This window comes from Abramis brama, assembly GCF_963993115.1.
Source record: "Abramis brama genome assembly, chromosome: 2".
In the NCBI taxonomy this organism is placed as follows: Eukaryota; Metazoa; Chordata; class Actinopteri; order Cypriniformes; family Leuciscidae; genus Abramis; species Abramis brama.
Genome location: NC_139964.1, coordinates 18,362,392 through 18,376,245, shown reverse-complemented (window position 1 = coordinate 18,376,245; position 13,854 = coordinate 18,362,392). Strand labels below are relative to the sequence as shown.

General features: G+C 36.8%; 1 protein-coding gene across 1 annotated transcript; it reads right to left on the bottom strand.

The window, feature by feature from the left end:
• Positions 1 to 3,208: 3,208 nt before the first annotated feature.
• Positions 3,209 to 12,273, bottom strand: LOC311077957 (uncharacterized protein; the record flags this gene model as incomplete). Its single annotated transcript, XM_084106603.1, has 5 exons — positions 3,209 to 6,198; positions 6,640 to 6,664; positions 8,984 to 9,594; positions 9,750 to 10,868; positions 12,255 to 12,273. 5 exons carry the CDS (start codon positions 12,271 to 12,273, stop codon positions 5,372 to 5,374), a joined length of 2,601 nt encoding a protein of 866 aa, XP_083962729.1. The 3' UTR covers positions 3,209 to 5,371.
• Between the last annotated feature and the right edge of the window lie 1,581 nt (positions 12,274 to 13,854).

Sequence of the window (13,854 nt, the reverse complement as noted above, 5' to 3'; positions counted from 1 at the left end):
CGCACCATTTAGAAAACACTGACCATTTAGACGCGTAGAGACATCTTGTCGGTGATTGGCTGGAACACTGTTTGTTGTGTTTCATGGTACGGGTGAGTCTAGTTTGTTTTTCTTGCTGTTTGTGGAGCCTGGGGTGTCTACAGGGACCGAGTTTTTTTACAGTGTGTTCAGGGGACAGGCAGCTAGCGGATAGTAAGGAGATGTTTGCTGTATGTGACAAAAAATGTTTTGGCCTAAAAAACGCGTGACATCACTTATAGCACCTTTAACCCTTGTATGGTGTTCGGGTCTGTTGGACCCGTTTTAATTTTTTATCAAAAGAAAAATGATACAATTAATTATTTTTTTCAAACAGACTCATTGGCCTTGGCTCATTTTCTGTGAGGAATATGTCACAGGTCGGGGGGTCAAGCCAGACTGCACCCACCCCTAAAACCCAGGACCACCTCGAGGAGCGTGCCAAAGACCAGACAGACAAGTTGGTAAAGGTTTAACAAGTTTTATTGAATAAATAAATTTAAAAGTCCAAATGAAGCTTCTGAGTCCCCAACAGGTACAGGGATCAAACCTCTGACCCCAGGAAGGCGTAGAATTCTTCAAGGCAACTCGTGCCAGAACGTGCGACTAGAGGAGGAAGGAGTCGGCTGCCAGCCCGTCTCACCGGTGAGTATCAAGGTAAGTAGAATTTCTTAAGATGGAACACGGACAGGGTCTCGTAATTAGAAGGAGTCTTTCCTGGAACGGACAGGTGAATATCCAGGTGCGTACACCTTCTCAAGGCGCGGAGCGAGACAGAGTCTCGTGGTCGAGGAGGGGGTCTTCCCTTGGGTAGACAGGGGAGTGTCCAGGTAAGCGAACTTCCTTGAACACCTGATGTGCATCTATCATTATCCCCATCGTCATGGTAACCGAACGCATAACCGGAACCGTCCTGGTGTTACCATGCCACGGTCCCGGGGGGAACACAACTTCCGCGGAACTTAGTTCCGCCTCCATTTGGTCACCTTGTGACAAATATATATCAGAACACATTTTCAATGAAAACACACTGTACACCCCCCCTACACATTTATATTACACACAGGATGTTCGGGTCCACTGGACCCGGGGCTAATAAAAGTGTGGAAATTGTAGGTCCTGTGTACCTTTACTCTGTCCTCCTCCTGTCAGGGCCTGCTGTTAGTGTGTGTATGTTCTTGTTTATGGTTTATGAGGACACAAATGTGTATAATGACATGGGTATTACAACGTAAACATGGTTTATGACGACATCTGTGTCCTCATACTAAAACATAATAAATGGTGTTTTTTGAAATTCAAAAAATGCCAAAAGTTTTCTGTGATTGGTAGGTTTAGGGGTAGGGTTAGTGTAGGGGGATAGATTATACAGTTTGTACATTAGAAAAACCATTATGCTTGTGGAGAGTGACCGTACACCACATATCCAAGTGAGTGTGTGTGTGCATGTGTATGTGTGTGTGTGTGTTTTTTGTGTTTCTACTCCTGCCATTCCCACACAAGGTTGCAATTCTTAAATGTGATCTAACAAAGGTAAAGAGAAAATATTAACCATATATGCTGTTTATATTGCTTGTAATTGGGATGAAGTAAACATCTGTTGAGTATTTTAACATAACATTTTTGATTGTGTTGAATTAAAAACCCAAAAATGCAGCAGGTCCACCAGACCCACGAACACTGGCTGAGTAACAAAAATATGAACACCACACAAGGGTCAACGGTCGGTCAAGGGGACGGTCATTTGTAGTGGTCTCTGAAACCATAGTGGACTAAATTGAATGCACTCATTCAATCCCACAATGCACCACAATAATGAGTGTACAACTTACGCTCAACGGCTTTTCGAGTTTGCTGACTCATTTTCATCCACTCAAGTGAGCTGTATTAGTGGACTAACGTAGGGAATAGGGATTGAGGGTTTAGGGGGCGATTTCGGATTCAGCATTGGATTCTCTTTTAAGGAACTGATGAGTTGAATCAGGTGTGTTTGATTTGGGAAGGGTTTGAAAATGTGTAGTATTGGTGTGACTTCAGGAACAAGGTTGGGAAACACTGTTAAAGAAACACTCCACCCATTTGCATTAAGCTTTGCATTGTTAGAAACCCAGTCATACTATTGAATGGTTGTGCAACACTCTCTCATTTTCCCCTGAGACGGGAGAAATCCGTATTTACCTTTTACACTTCCTCCCACAATGACGCAAAAATCGTAATTTTGCGTCATTGTCGGAGGAAGTGTAGGAGGGGGGGATTTCTGTTAAGACTACAAGCACTAGATCCCACCCTTTCAAACCCGCCCATAGGGGGTTGGACCTAATGCGCTAACAGACCTATCACAGATCAGTGCCAGTGCGTTTGATTTCCAATGCCATCCTCTTTTTCCTGAACATGTCCAGCCGTCGAAATCGTCCAAAATGTCCGGGATTCGGTTTTTGCTTTCTGCGGTCGCCATTCATTGTTTACATGCACACCTTTTGTTTCAATCTAACTGAATTCATTCCGATTGGTGAGTCTGAATGTAGTGTAAATGTAGTTACATGAACGCTAAACAAGTGATCGGTTGATGTGCGTTTTAACATTGCTAAGAAAATTCCCGCTCCTCCGTGAGAGATACGAGACCGGCGCGTCTCAGTAATGACGCCACCGGCCTGCTCGCCACAGTAAACATGATGAATGGCGACTGTAGAACGCAAAAGCCGAATCCCGGACATTTTGGGCGATCTCGAAATCCCAGGCAAACTCATCACGGAGACTTGCTAGTAGCCTAACCTTGTTGTTTTCAACTGCGCTCTCTTACCGGTAGGCATGGCTTGGGAGTGGCCTCCTAGGGCAGCGAAGCAAGTGCATTCTGGGAGTTGTTGTCTTTCATCCACATAAGCCAAAAATACATTTTCTGGCTTTTCTTAGTGTAGAAAGCTCCAAATTCAAAAATAATTTCTTCTACAGAAATGACCTATTTTAAATACACATTCATCTTTCCAGAGGTGAAGTATCCCTTTAAGCCTAGTTAGTTTCTATCCCTTTAAAATAAATGTATTTGTCTGTCCATTTCGTCTGTCTTTTTTGAGATAATATACATTACACAACTTCAGTAAGGCACTTATGTACTGTTGTGGTATGAATAATAAAACAAAAACTGCAAGAATCAGCAATCATACAGACAGCACAGAAGAACTTGCATCCCAATGATTCTTCCATTTATTTACTTTTTCTAACATGCTGTATTAAGTAATTTAACAGTTTTTTCTGTGTATTGCTGCATTCCAGTATTATACTATATTATAATCCCAGTGGGCATTTGATGTCAATTTAACATCAATATGACATCAAATTGATGTCAAAATTACGTCAAGAAATAGGTCAAAAATGAAAGTCAAATTGACGTCAAAGTGTTGATGTCAATTTGATGTCAAGATTTTGACCTCTGCTGATGTCATTTTGCCAAACAAAAAGGTGAAATGCATGACCGTACACTTATTACCAGCTTCACTTAAAACTAACTAGATTTACTTTCTTTAATTTCCAGTTTAATGAAATCATATTTTGTATTTTAAAGTCACCATGATGGTGGTTAGCGTTTGCTTTAGTTGGGCTCTTGACCCTTGACTCTTTAATATAAAAATTTCTCTGGCTGCTTTAACTGTGTGTTTATAAAGCACATGTGTTGTAGCTGAAAAAAGCCATCAGAAACTGAGATCAGGTGATGTTGGCTGTTTATTGATGAAATCATCATGTAACTGCCTGAATCCCTGAGCTTATTCAGTGTCTAATGCTTTGATTATATAGGACTTGTGGTATGAAAGTGATTTTATTCATGATAAAAGTAATTTGATTCTACAGCATGTCTAGCAATGTTATCAAATAATATACTTGGTTTTTAATAACTATTTAGTGCACAAAAACCTTTCATCTATGGCAGTACTGAGACGCACACAGACATCAAGAAACAGCATATGAATCTCAACAATGGTGACGATCAAACAAAATATCCAGATAATCAGATCAACTCCAGCTGCATAATTTATTAAAGCCGCAATGCATGCTGGGAGATATGGATGAGTTTTGATTGGTGGTTCCCAGCATGCACTGCAGCATGAAGCAGTTCACTGATTGTCACCATTGTTGAGAGTCATACACTGATTCTTGATAGCTAAGTAATAATGTAGAGTTTAATGCATTAAATGTTTTTAAAATCATTTTTTAATTAAAAAAAATATTCTCATGCTGTAAAATTAAATGGCTTCTATTATAATACAACATTAAAATCACAAGTCCTATATAATCAAACATCAGACACTGAATAAGATCAGAGATTCAGGCGATTACATGATGATAGTATCATCACTTTCAATAAACCACCAACATCTCCTGATCTCATTTTTTCATGGCTTTTTTAGCTACAACAGTTGTGCTTTATAAACACACAGTTAAAGCAGCCAGAGAAATTTTATTTTAAAGAGTCAAGGGTCAAGAGCACAACTAAAGCAAACGCTAACCACCATCATGGTGTCATCAAAATATGTTTAATATATTTTAAACTATTTAAATATTATATTTATTTAAACCGGAAATTAAATAAAGTAAATCTGGTTAGTTTAAGTGAAGCTGGTGATAAGTGTACGGTCATGCATTTCACCTTTTTGCTTGGCAAAATGACATCAGCAGAGGTCAAATCTTGACATCAAATTGACATCAACACTTTGACGTCAATTTGACTTTCATTTTTGACCTATTTCTTGACGTAATTTTGACATCAAGATGCCCGCTGGGATGTCTTCACTTTAAATTATACTTCATTAAATTGTTCAGTTGGTTTTAATTTCAGTTCTACAAACATTGAACATTTGAGTTTAAGCTCAACAGTTTTAAATACACTGTTTTAAAGGTTAGAAGGCTACACATATTCTACACATAATAAATTCTTAAAAAAAACAAACAAACATTTTGAGCTGCAAATGATATCTTCATATTCATTTGAAATTGCCCGTGACATTCAATGACATGCAATTCTTCTTAATTCCAATGTTGAATATGAGACCTCACATACATCACATATGATCTTTCAGAGAAGATTCAAGATGGTATTTCTATAAAAAGCACATCATAAAATAGATTTCATTTGGATCACTAAACATCCATTGGTGCTTGGACCCTGATGATTGCCGCTTGCAGATATATAATTATTTTGTAATTAGAAACTGTAATTAGATTGAATACATGATTGTCTTAAAATAAAAAAAGAAAGGTCCAAGAGAAGTAACATTTAAAAACGTACTGATCATCAATTATGCTGCTGATTTATGAGTGATTTAATAAGTAGTGAGGATGTAAACTGTCACCTTTATCTTTTTTATCTATGGGTATGTTGTGGGTATGACAATAAATAGACTCCAGATCCCACTGTTACTGCCGCCAGAAGTGCACCTCCTGCTGCTCCTATTACTGCTGCCTGTCCTACAGTAAATGCAGTTCCCATCATAGACGCTATTGCTGCTTCTGCTGCTGCAACTACTCCTCCTAATACTCCTCCTCCTACTCCGCCTAACGCTGCTCCAGTAACACATTTTCTGTGTAGTATTTCATCCTGAATCTTCTTATAATCATGCACAGTGTATCTCCAGAATCTCTTCTGCCTCAATTTGTTGATCTCTTTCAGAAGCTCAGTGACTTGAAATCGATCTTCTTTTTTGTTGTTAAAAACATGAAAACCTCCCGAACACTGATCAACTACTGAGCGCAGTGTTTTACATTTATTCAGATATCTCTCCACTGTCCCATGTAACAGATCTCCGTGAGTAAAGAGCACGAATGTGTGTTTTAGGGCCTTTGCTCCAAAATGATCCTGGATCCATTTCACAACTTTACTGTCACTCTTTGTGAAAGTCTCACCCAGTTTGATCACCAGCAGAAACACATCAACACTATGAAGAGTAAGCATTCTCTCTATTTGAGATTCAGCGTCTTTAATCTTCACTGATGTATCAGAGAGTCCTACAGTGTCGATCACTGTGATTGTTTGTCCACCCAGCTCTGTTTGTGCTGATTCACAGTTTCTGGTCACAGCCATAGGAGAAAAATCATCTTCAAATGGGTTTCTAGCTCTGCTCAGGATGGTGTTTCCTGACGAACTCTTTCCTGATCCAGTCGAGCCCAACAGCATAATTTTCACTTCTGACTCTGTAAAATAGTTGAACATATGGATGTATCAAAGCAAAATACCCAGTGTTGAAAGAACACTACTCAGTGTTTATGTGAGTCTGTCCGCAGGGCCCAGTTGTTCAAAGGTAATCTGATCAGATTGGATCAAAGCTTAAAAATTAGTGGTTCAAAATAAAAAAAGTATTCTGAAATCGGATTAAATCACAAAATCCAATCTTGGTTTTGATCTAGAGCAAACCATCAGTATGTTTTGTTCAAAACTGTTTAACAAGATTGAGATAACTTTGAGCCCAAATAAATAAAAACATAAAATAAAATAAGATCAGAAAATATAACCCCATTTAGAGCACAGGTAATCCAGATTTGGTCATCTGAAAAAGTGTGTATCTGGATCAGGGTGATTCAATCCAATATTGCTTTGAAAAAAATGGTATTAAAAAAAGGGGGTTTTTTTCTCACGTTTTTGAGTATAACTCATATAGCTCTTAGATCATGTGACACTATCACATAAAAACCAGCATTGACAAACAGATAATTTAAAGAACTTTAAAAACATATGGCGTACAAAAATGTTTTAGACCAACACAGACATCAAGAATCAGCGTATGAATCTCAACAACGGTGACAATCAACAAAATTATCAGATAAAACTCTGAACATCACAAAACAAGCTACTAAAAAGTTGCAACAAAAACAACATCAAAAATAAAATCAGATAATAATAATCAAAGAAAATACTAAGGCAATTCAGCATAATTTATTCATATATTATTTATTCATATATTATTCATATTTTTCTTTTGCTGTAAATTTAAATCCAAAGTAAGATTGCCACCATATTTTTTACAGTAATATACTGGCAACCACAGGTGCTGTTTTTTTACTGTAAATTTCACAGGTTTTTTTAACAGTGTACTAAATAATGAAAATTACTTGACTTGATTTTGACTTGAGATTCAATTACTAGAGACTTGACTTGAACTGTATGACTCAAGAATGACATTTAAACAATTAAAGTATTCTCAGTCACTTGAATCAGCCGCTTTGAATCAGTTGAATGAATGCTTCTATACACTGTAAAAATGAATACGCTATATCTACTCAATAAAATTGTGGCAACAGATTTCAAGCAATATTATTAATTAAATTTAACAAATTAGAATAGAGTAATAATTAATCAAATTAATTCCTTAAAAGTTAACCATTTAAAATGAGTAAAATGTACAAAAAAAAAATATTTTTCAACAAAAATATCTGAATAGCAAGACAGACTTCAAAGATGAATTAAGAACTTTTCATTGCCAACATTGAAGACACCTGATGTTACGCAGCCCAGAACGAGTTCTGCGTGAACGTTCACGGAAGTGTTTCTACACACAAGAGAGTTTAAAGGACAAAAACCTGAAAATGTCTGGAAATGAAACCTGAAAGATGCCTTGGGGTCACGTGACCGGGATATTGCGGAATAATTTGAATGATTAAAAACGTAACGAAACCGCGAAGTGTGAAGGCTTAGTTGTCATGGCTTCCTCACATAAAACACTGGCTAAGTTTCGTTTTGGCATTTACTTATAATTATATTCAGGGTATATTATAAATTGTAAATTACCTGACTGCTTGCTTGCAAATGTTCCAAAAAATAACGGGTCTTCCATGGTTTTTCCTGTGCTGTGCATTTTCTCTCTCTTGTGTCTCTCTTTTATTAAGTCTGAAAGGAACTGAAAGTGTTTTAGGAGTGGACTATGCTTCAGTGGGCTGTGCTTATGCTTATGTCTTACTCTAGATGGAGTTTTCACTGTAAATGAAACTGGAGCAGTTTTGAATTAGGCCTGATTGTTAATGTGATTGTTTTTTGTTTTGTTTTGTTTTTTCCACCAGGATGAATTCATCGAAGTCTTTCAAATATCAGCTTTTTTTTTTTTTTGAATCTCTGATGCTCATAATGATATAGTGGATATCTATTAGTGTTTAATGTTCTGTTGGGATTTTGTTCCTACTCTGGAAGTCAATGGGTCCAGTTAACTGTTTAGTTACTGACATTCTTCAAAATATCTTCCTTTGTGTTCAGCTGAAGAAATAAATTCATACAGGTTTAAAGGGTGAGTATATGATGACAGACTTTTCATTTTAAAGTGAACTATCCCTGTAACTGAAAAACAAAGAGAGGAGCGCCACCTAGTGGACAGACAAGCACAGAGAGGAGAAATGGGCAGATTTGTCACAGAGGCTGTCAGATGAAATCAATATTATTTTGTTGTATCTTTTTCCTTTCTTTCTTTTCTATTCTTTCTTATACTTTGTGTTTATCAAAACAAATCAGACATGTTTGCCATCTTGAACCAAACAGTTGAGCACATATGTGTCTTTGCATGTTTACTACTTTGCTTTGTAATAACCTAAAACGAACATACAGAACGTTCTTAAATAGTTATTTTATTAGGCTTTATTTTTACAACCTAGATTCTTTTTTTTTCTTTTTTTTTTACAGAGATCTTTCCCTTCAGGTTATTTGAATAAAGTGAGTGATATAGGCTATTTGCAGGTTTTTAAGATCACAATACAATCAATATGCATATCGTATGTAAAACATGACAATGTGTAATTATCTCAAACAACTGAATAGTTATTCTCATTAAATCTTTCAAAGAAGTTAATTAGACAGAAATTAGTAGTCAAACATCTAACCTTTCTTGATTAGTCTTAATAACTGTGGTCCCTATTTTGCTTTTGCTATTGCGATTGCTGCTAATGCTACTGCTCCTACTACTGCCCCTCCTAGTATTAATTGTTGTTTAAGAGTCACTCGTTCAATCTTTTTCTGGGCTTTTTTATATATCTCATCTGTATAGTGTTGTCCACCATTCTTCTTCACCATTTCATCAATCTTCTCCAGCAGTTCAGTGACCTGATCGCGGTTCCTCAAGTCTTCATTGTTAAATGAGTGAAATCTGCCACCGCACTCATCAACAACAACCTGAAGATCATTATTTTCTCTGATATACTCATCTAATGGTTTCCCCTTCAGTTGATCAGCGTGAGTGAACAGAACGATGGTGTAACGTGCAGCTTCTTCTCCAAAGTTCTCCTGAATCCATTTGACTGTGTTTTTCTCTTCATCTGTGAATCTAACACCCACCCTGAGGACCAGAAGAAACACATGTGGACCAGGAATGGACATGTAAACACACTTCAAAACCTCAGCCTTCAGTTCTTCTCCAGTCAGGGACGTGCCATATAATCCTGGAGTGTCGATGACGGAGATGACTTTACTCTCCACTGTTGTCTTATGTCTTTGACAGTGTGTAGTAACAGACTTAGAAGAAATTCCTTGTTGAAACTCAAAGTTTCCGATGATGGTGTTTCCTGTTGAACTCTTTCCGGATCCAGTTTTACCCAGAAGAACAATCCTGAGATCTGAAATAAAGAAAGAGGAATATATATATATATATGATTATTTAATAATTTAGCATTTTTTACTTTGTTATGAAATAATAGTGACATGCAATGACATACAATATATGTAGACAAAACCACTAAATAAATAAAACCACAAATGGTTAAATATTTACCAACTTTGAAGTTCAAACTTTCTCTAGCAATGTCCTGTATCAGTCCCTCCATCTCTTTCTGACTTTCCTTGATCTTTTCCTGGACTGCAGCATCATTCTCTTGCAGGTTTTCTGGTGTCTTGCCTACATTTTTGTCTCTCATTTTTTCATTAGAGAATTCCTCGAATCTGTCTAATGACTCATTATCCAGGTTTTCATACATGGGAGTTGTTTTCATTCTTTCTCTGAGATAAGAAACAGAACTCCCTGTTTCTTCTTCAGTTGTTCTCTCTTCCGTTGCACTCTCCATTTCAAAAGTCTCTGACTTTGTTTTTGCTCGTTCTTGTCTCGTCTTGTTTTCTTCTTCTTCTAGTGTCTTTTCTCTTGTGATTTCCTTTACTTGTTCAATCACAGCATGTGTTCTCTCTTCTATTACTCTGTGGGTTGTGAAAGTCTCAAATGCTGTTTTAGTTTGCATTTGTTTAATGTCTTGCTCTTTTCTTTTGGATGTCTGTTTTTCCTCTTGTTTTTTCCTTATTCTTATGCTCTTTGTTCGAGACACTGAGAAAATCCCACTATTGTAATGTTGGTTATTATTCTGTTTGATGGTTTCATCAATCTTCTCTAAAAGCTCTATGATGTGAGTTTGATTCATTTCATTTGTACTGTTGATCTCATGGTATTTATCTCTACAGGGGTTGACAAGGTCCAGAAATTTTCTGCTATGTATCAAGACCATCCATTCTCTGTTTGATATTTTTTCTCTTCCAATAAACAGAACCATTGTGAACTTAAAAGCTTGAGCTCCAAAGTTCTCCTGAATTTGCTCCACAATGTTCCTCTGCTCCTTCTCAAAGTTACCCAGGTTGATGACGAGCAGGAAGACGTGAGGACCAGGATCAGAGAGATACAGACTCTTCATCATCTGCTTCTTCATCTCTTCATCAGTCAGTTGAGTGTTGAAGAATCCTGGAGTGTCGATGATGGAGATGTTTCTGTCTTCTACTCTTCCTCTCTGCATCTCACTCTCTCTGGTTCTGCTCTCTTTAAATGCCTCTCGGCCCAGTATTGCATTTCCTATTGAACTCTTTCCAGCTCCAGAGACTCCCAGTAACACAATCCTCAGATCATGTAAACCACCTGTTGAACAGTTCATGTCATTAGCTTAGGATATTGTTGATGTGTACTGTAGTTCTCATAATAAGCAGGCAGACTATTTTTGTACGACTGGGTTGATGAGAGTCAATCACTCAGTGTCGTGTTTTTAATGTGCCATTAGCAACACAGCGGGTGTATGATGTATATTACGATGTTATGATGAACCATATGCCTTTCTCCACTGACGTTCTGAGTTGTTCAAAGCATTTCTGATGATCATGATAAGGTTAGAAGGCAGATATCTGATTCTGTACCTCAGTAAGTTGGCCGAGTGAGTGGAGGTGGCGCTAATTTACATATTCATGGATCCGCAAATACTAAATGAAGCAAGAGTGTAGAGTTACATTCAAGCTATTTTAAGGCATGAATAGTTTTTTTCTCACAGGAAAATCTTTTAAATGTAATTTTGGTGACCAAAGATTAGTTTTAAGGGGTATAATTATTGACTACAGGGGGACTTTAATGTATCGTGAATCCGGACCCTGATCCTGCAATTTATGTTATATTTTATATATTTTATTTTAAATAGATTAAGCCGTTTGGATGTATTGGCATTATAGGCCTATTAAAACATTTCAGTGTTTTAATGAAAGATAAACAGCACCGGGGTTCACTCCTGTTGAACCAGATATTGATGCAGTCCTGTGTTTCTCAGCTTCCAATATCATTAATCACTTTGACAAAAACTAATCAGGTCCCAATGCTTCATTTTGAAATATGTTTATTTATTCATTGGCACAAGATTTAGAGCTTTGAATGTCACATCACAAATGTATCTGTGATCCAGCATCTTATTAACCTTGGACCCATTAACATAAAGAGTCAGCTGTCAGTAAACCTTTAACTTATATAGCTTAAAATAGATAGTTTGAATGACACGCAATAAAGTAAATCTTAGAACAGGGAAGTATAATCTTCTTCCTTGTAAGGCCACCTTCCAAATACCTGAACCAGTTTATATTATTACTTGAAAATCACAGACAATGAGTTTTAATCAGAGTTGAGACTAAAATCTGCAGGAGCAGCGACAGCGTATCAAACTCCTGTCTCAGATCATGATATAAGAGACTGAAAACTGTCAGTCTGCAGATGTGCTCTCCATCACATCTCATTTTTATAATAACCAAATAGAATTTTACATACGACAATGATTCTGCTGAAACTAATGCATGATGAAACAGCTTTAAATCAGCTGTAAATCAGAAGCTTTGTAATATGACCAACTTATCTTAGTAAAGATTTAATTCAGTTTTTACTCCCTGTTTTACGTTTCAGTTTTGTCAAAAACAAAAATCCCATCATGTAATTCAGTTCTGAGTATTGATTTAAACTGGCTGTATCATATTAAGTTAATTAATGTACACTGACCTTCATGTTCTGATTCCATTATGTCTCTTGCAGTTTTTATGTCATTCAGAGTATATCTGTTTTTGTCTGACTGTCGATCTGAATAAGAGAAACTACTGAACTTTGCACCTTTTAATATCATCTCAACGCCGTTCATTGGCTGTATATTAGACATTATGCAGCAGTGTGTTTTTGGGCTGCAAGACCCTGAAACAGAAAGAAGACTATATAAAGATGAGCTATAAATCATATTCTTCTTTGTTTTGATTTTATTTTTTCAGTAAAAATGACAGCATTATCTGTCAGTGTGTTTCCCACCATTTTAATTAAAGTTATATCAGCATTTAAAAAAATAAATAAAGGCATCTTGCATGAGCATCTTGCATGTAAAAAAAAATCTAAATGAATATTTAACCGTGTATGAAAATACCATATGAAAAGATAATGCAGGATTTAAAATGTTTTAAAATGACATAAGGACACCAATTTAGTAGATAAAGTGAGCGTTTCTTTGCCTGCTCGTACAAACCGCTTTTTTTCAACATCGCGTCATTTTACGTCACACGAGGGGAGTAGGGGGAGGCTGCAGACCTGGAGCCGGTAGATCTACGCCCCAAGCAGTTTTACGCCCCAGCAGTTTTACGCCCCTGCTGTTCCTGATGCGTCCAGTAGGGGGAGACTGTACAGCGACACGAATTGAGGTATATTAAATAATCTGCTAAAGTTATTGTTGTTTAGCAATGATGCAACATTTATTATTTATAAACGATTAGCTTGATAGAGCTAGGTAGATATCAATTCATTTCTATATATCAATGGATGGGTCTGTAGTTTATTTCGAGAGACAAAAAGTTATGGACAGTCAGGTTGATGTTCTGTCTGGCTTAAATTTAGCTGATCACGTGTAGGTTTAGCTGCCCCTCGTCTTTTCTACTCAATTTCAAAATTAATTTTTATTTTGAATTTTCTTTTGTTGCCTGTCTTTATCTTGCGTGAGATGGCCTCTTCTGGTAAGACTGTTTACTCCTTTCTGGTTTGAGTTGTTTCTTATAAATGAGATTATCTAACTATCTAATTTATATCTAAATATACATTTTTCTTAAAATAGCTTACTGATCTGGACTAAAATGTAGGTTGTGTGCACTTAATGTGGGATTTATCATACTCTGTCTTTACCAAGTTCTATTTAACTTGCATCCCATAAAGGTGTGTGTTTGCTTTAGCTACTTAAGGAAATGAAAATCTCTCTCTCTCTCTCTCTCTCTCTCTCTCTCTCTCTCTCTCTCTCTCTCTCTCTCTCTAAACTTGTATAAACTATAAAACACCCATCTCTCTTTTTTAACTGCATTCCAAACCAATAGCTTCTCTAGTAAATAAATGACTTACAGAGACATACATGGACATGTTTTTAATGTCATTTTCAATTTTCTCTGCACAGTCCATCATCACTGGCCAAAAGAAATCAAAGTGTCTTGACACTTTTTCCAAAAGTGTTCCACCAACAAGTGCCTGTGCCGTTGTACTTTGAAGATCAGGAGCAAATTGATTGCAATCCACACTCACCTGACATAAATTCTGGACAGCACACCCACACACACTGTGACAAGATCAAATTCACCAT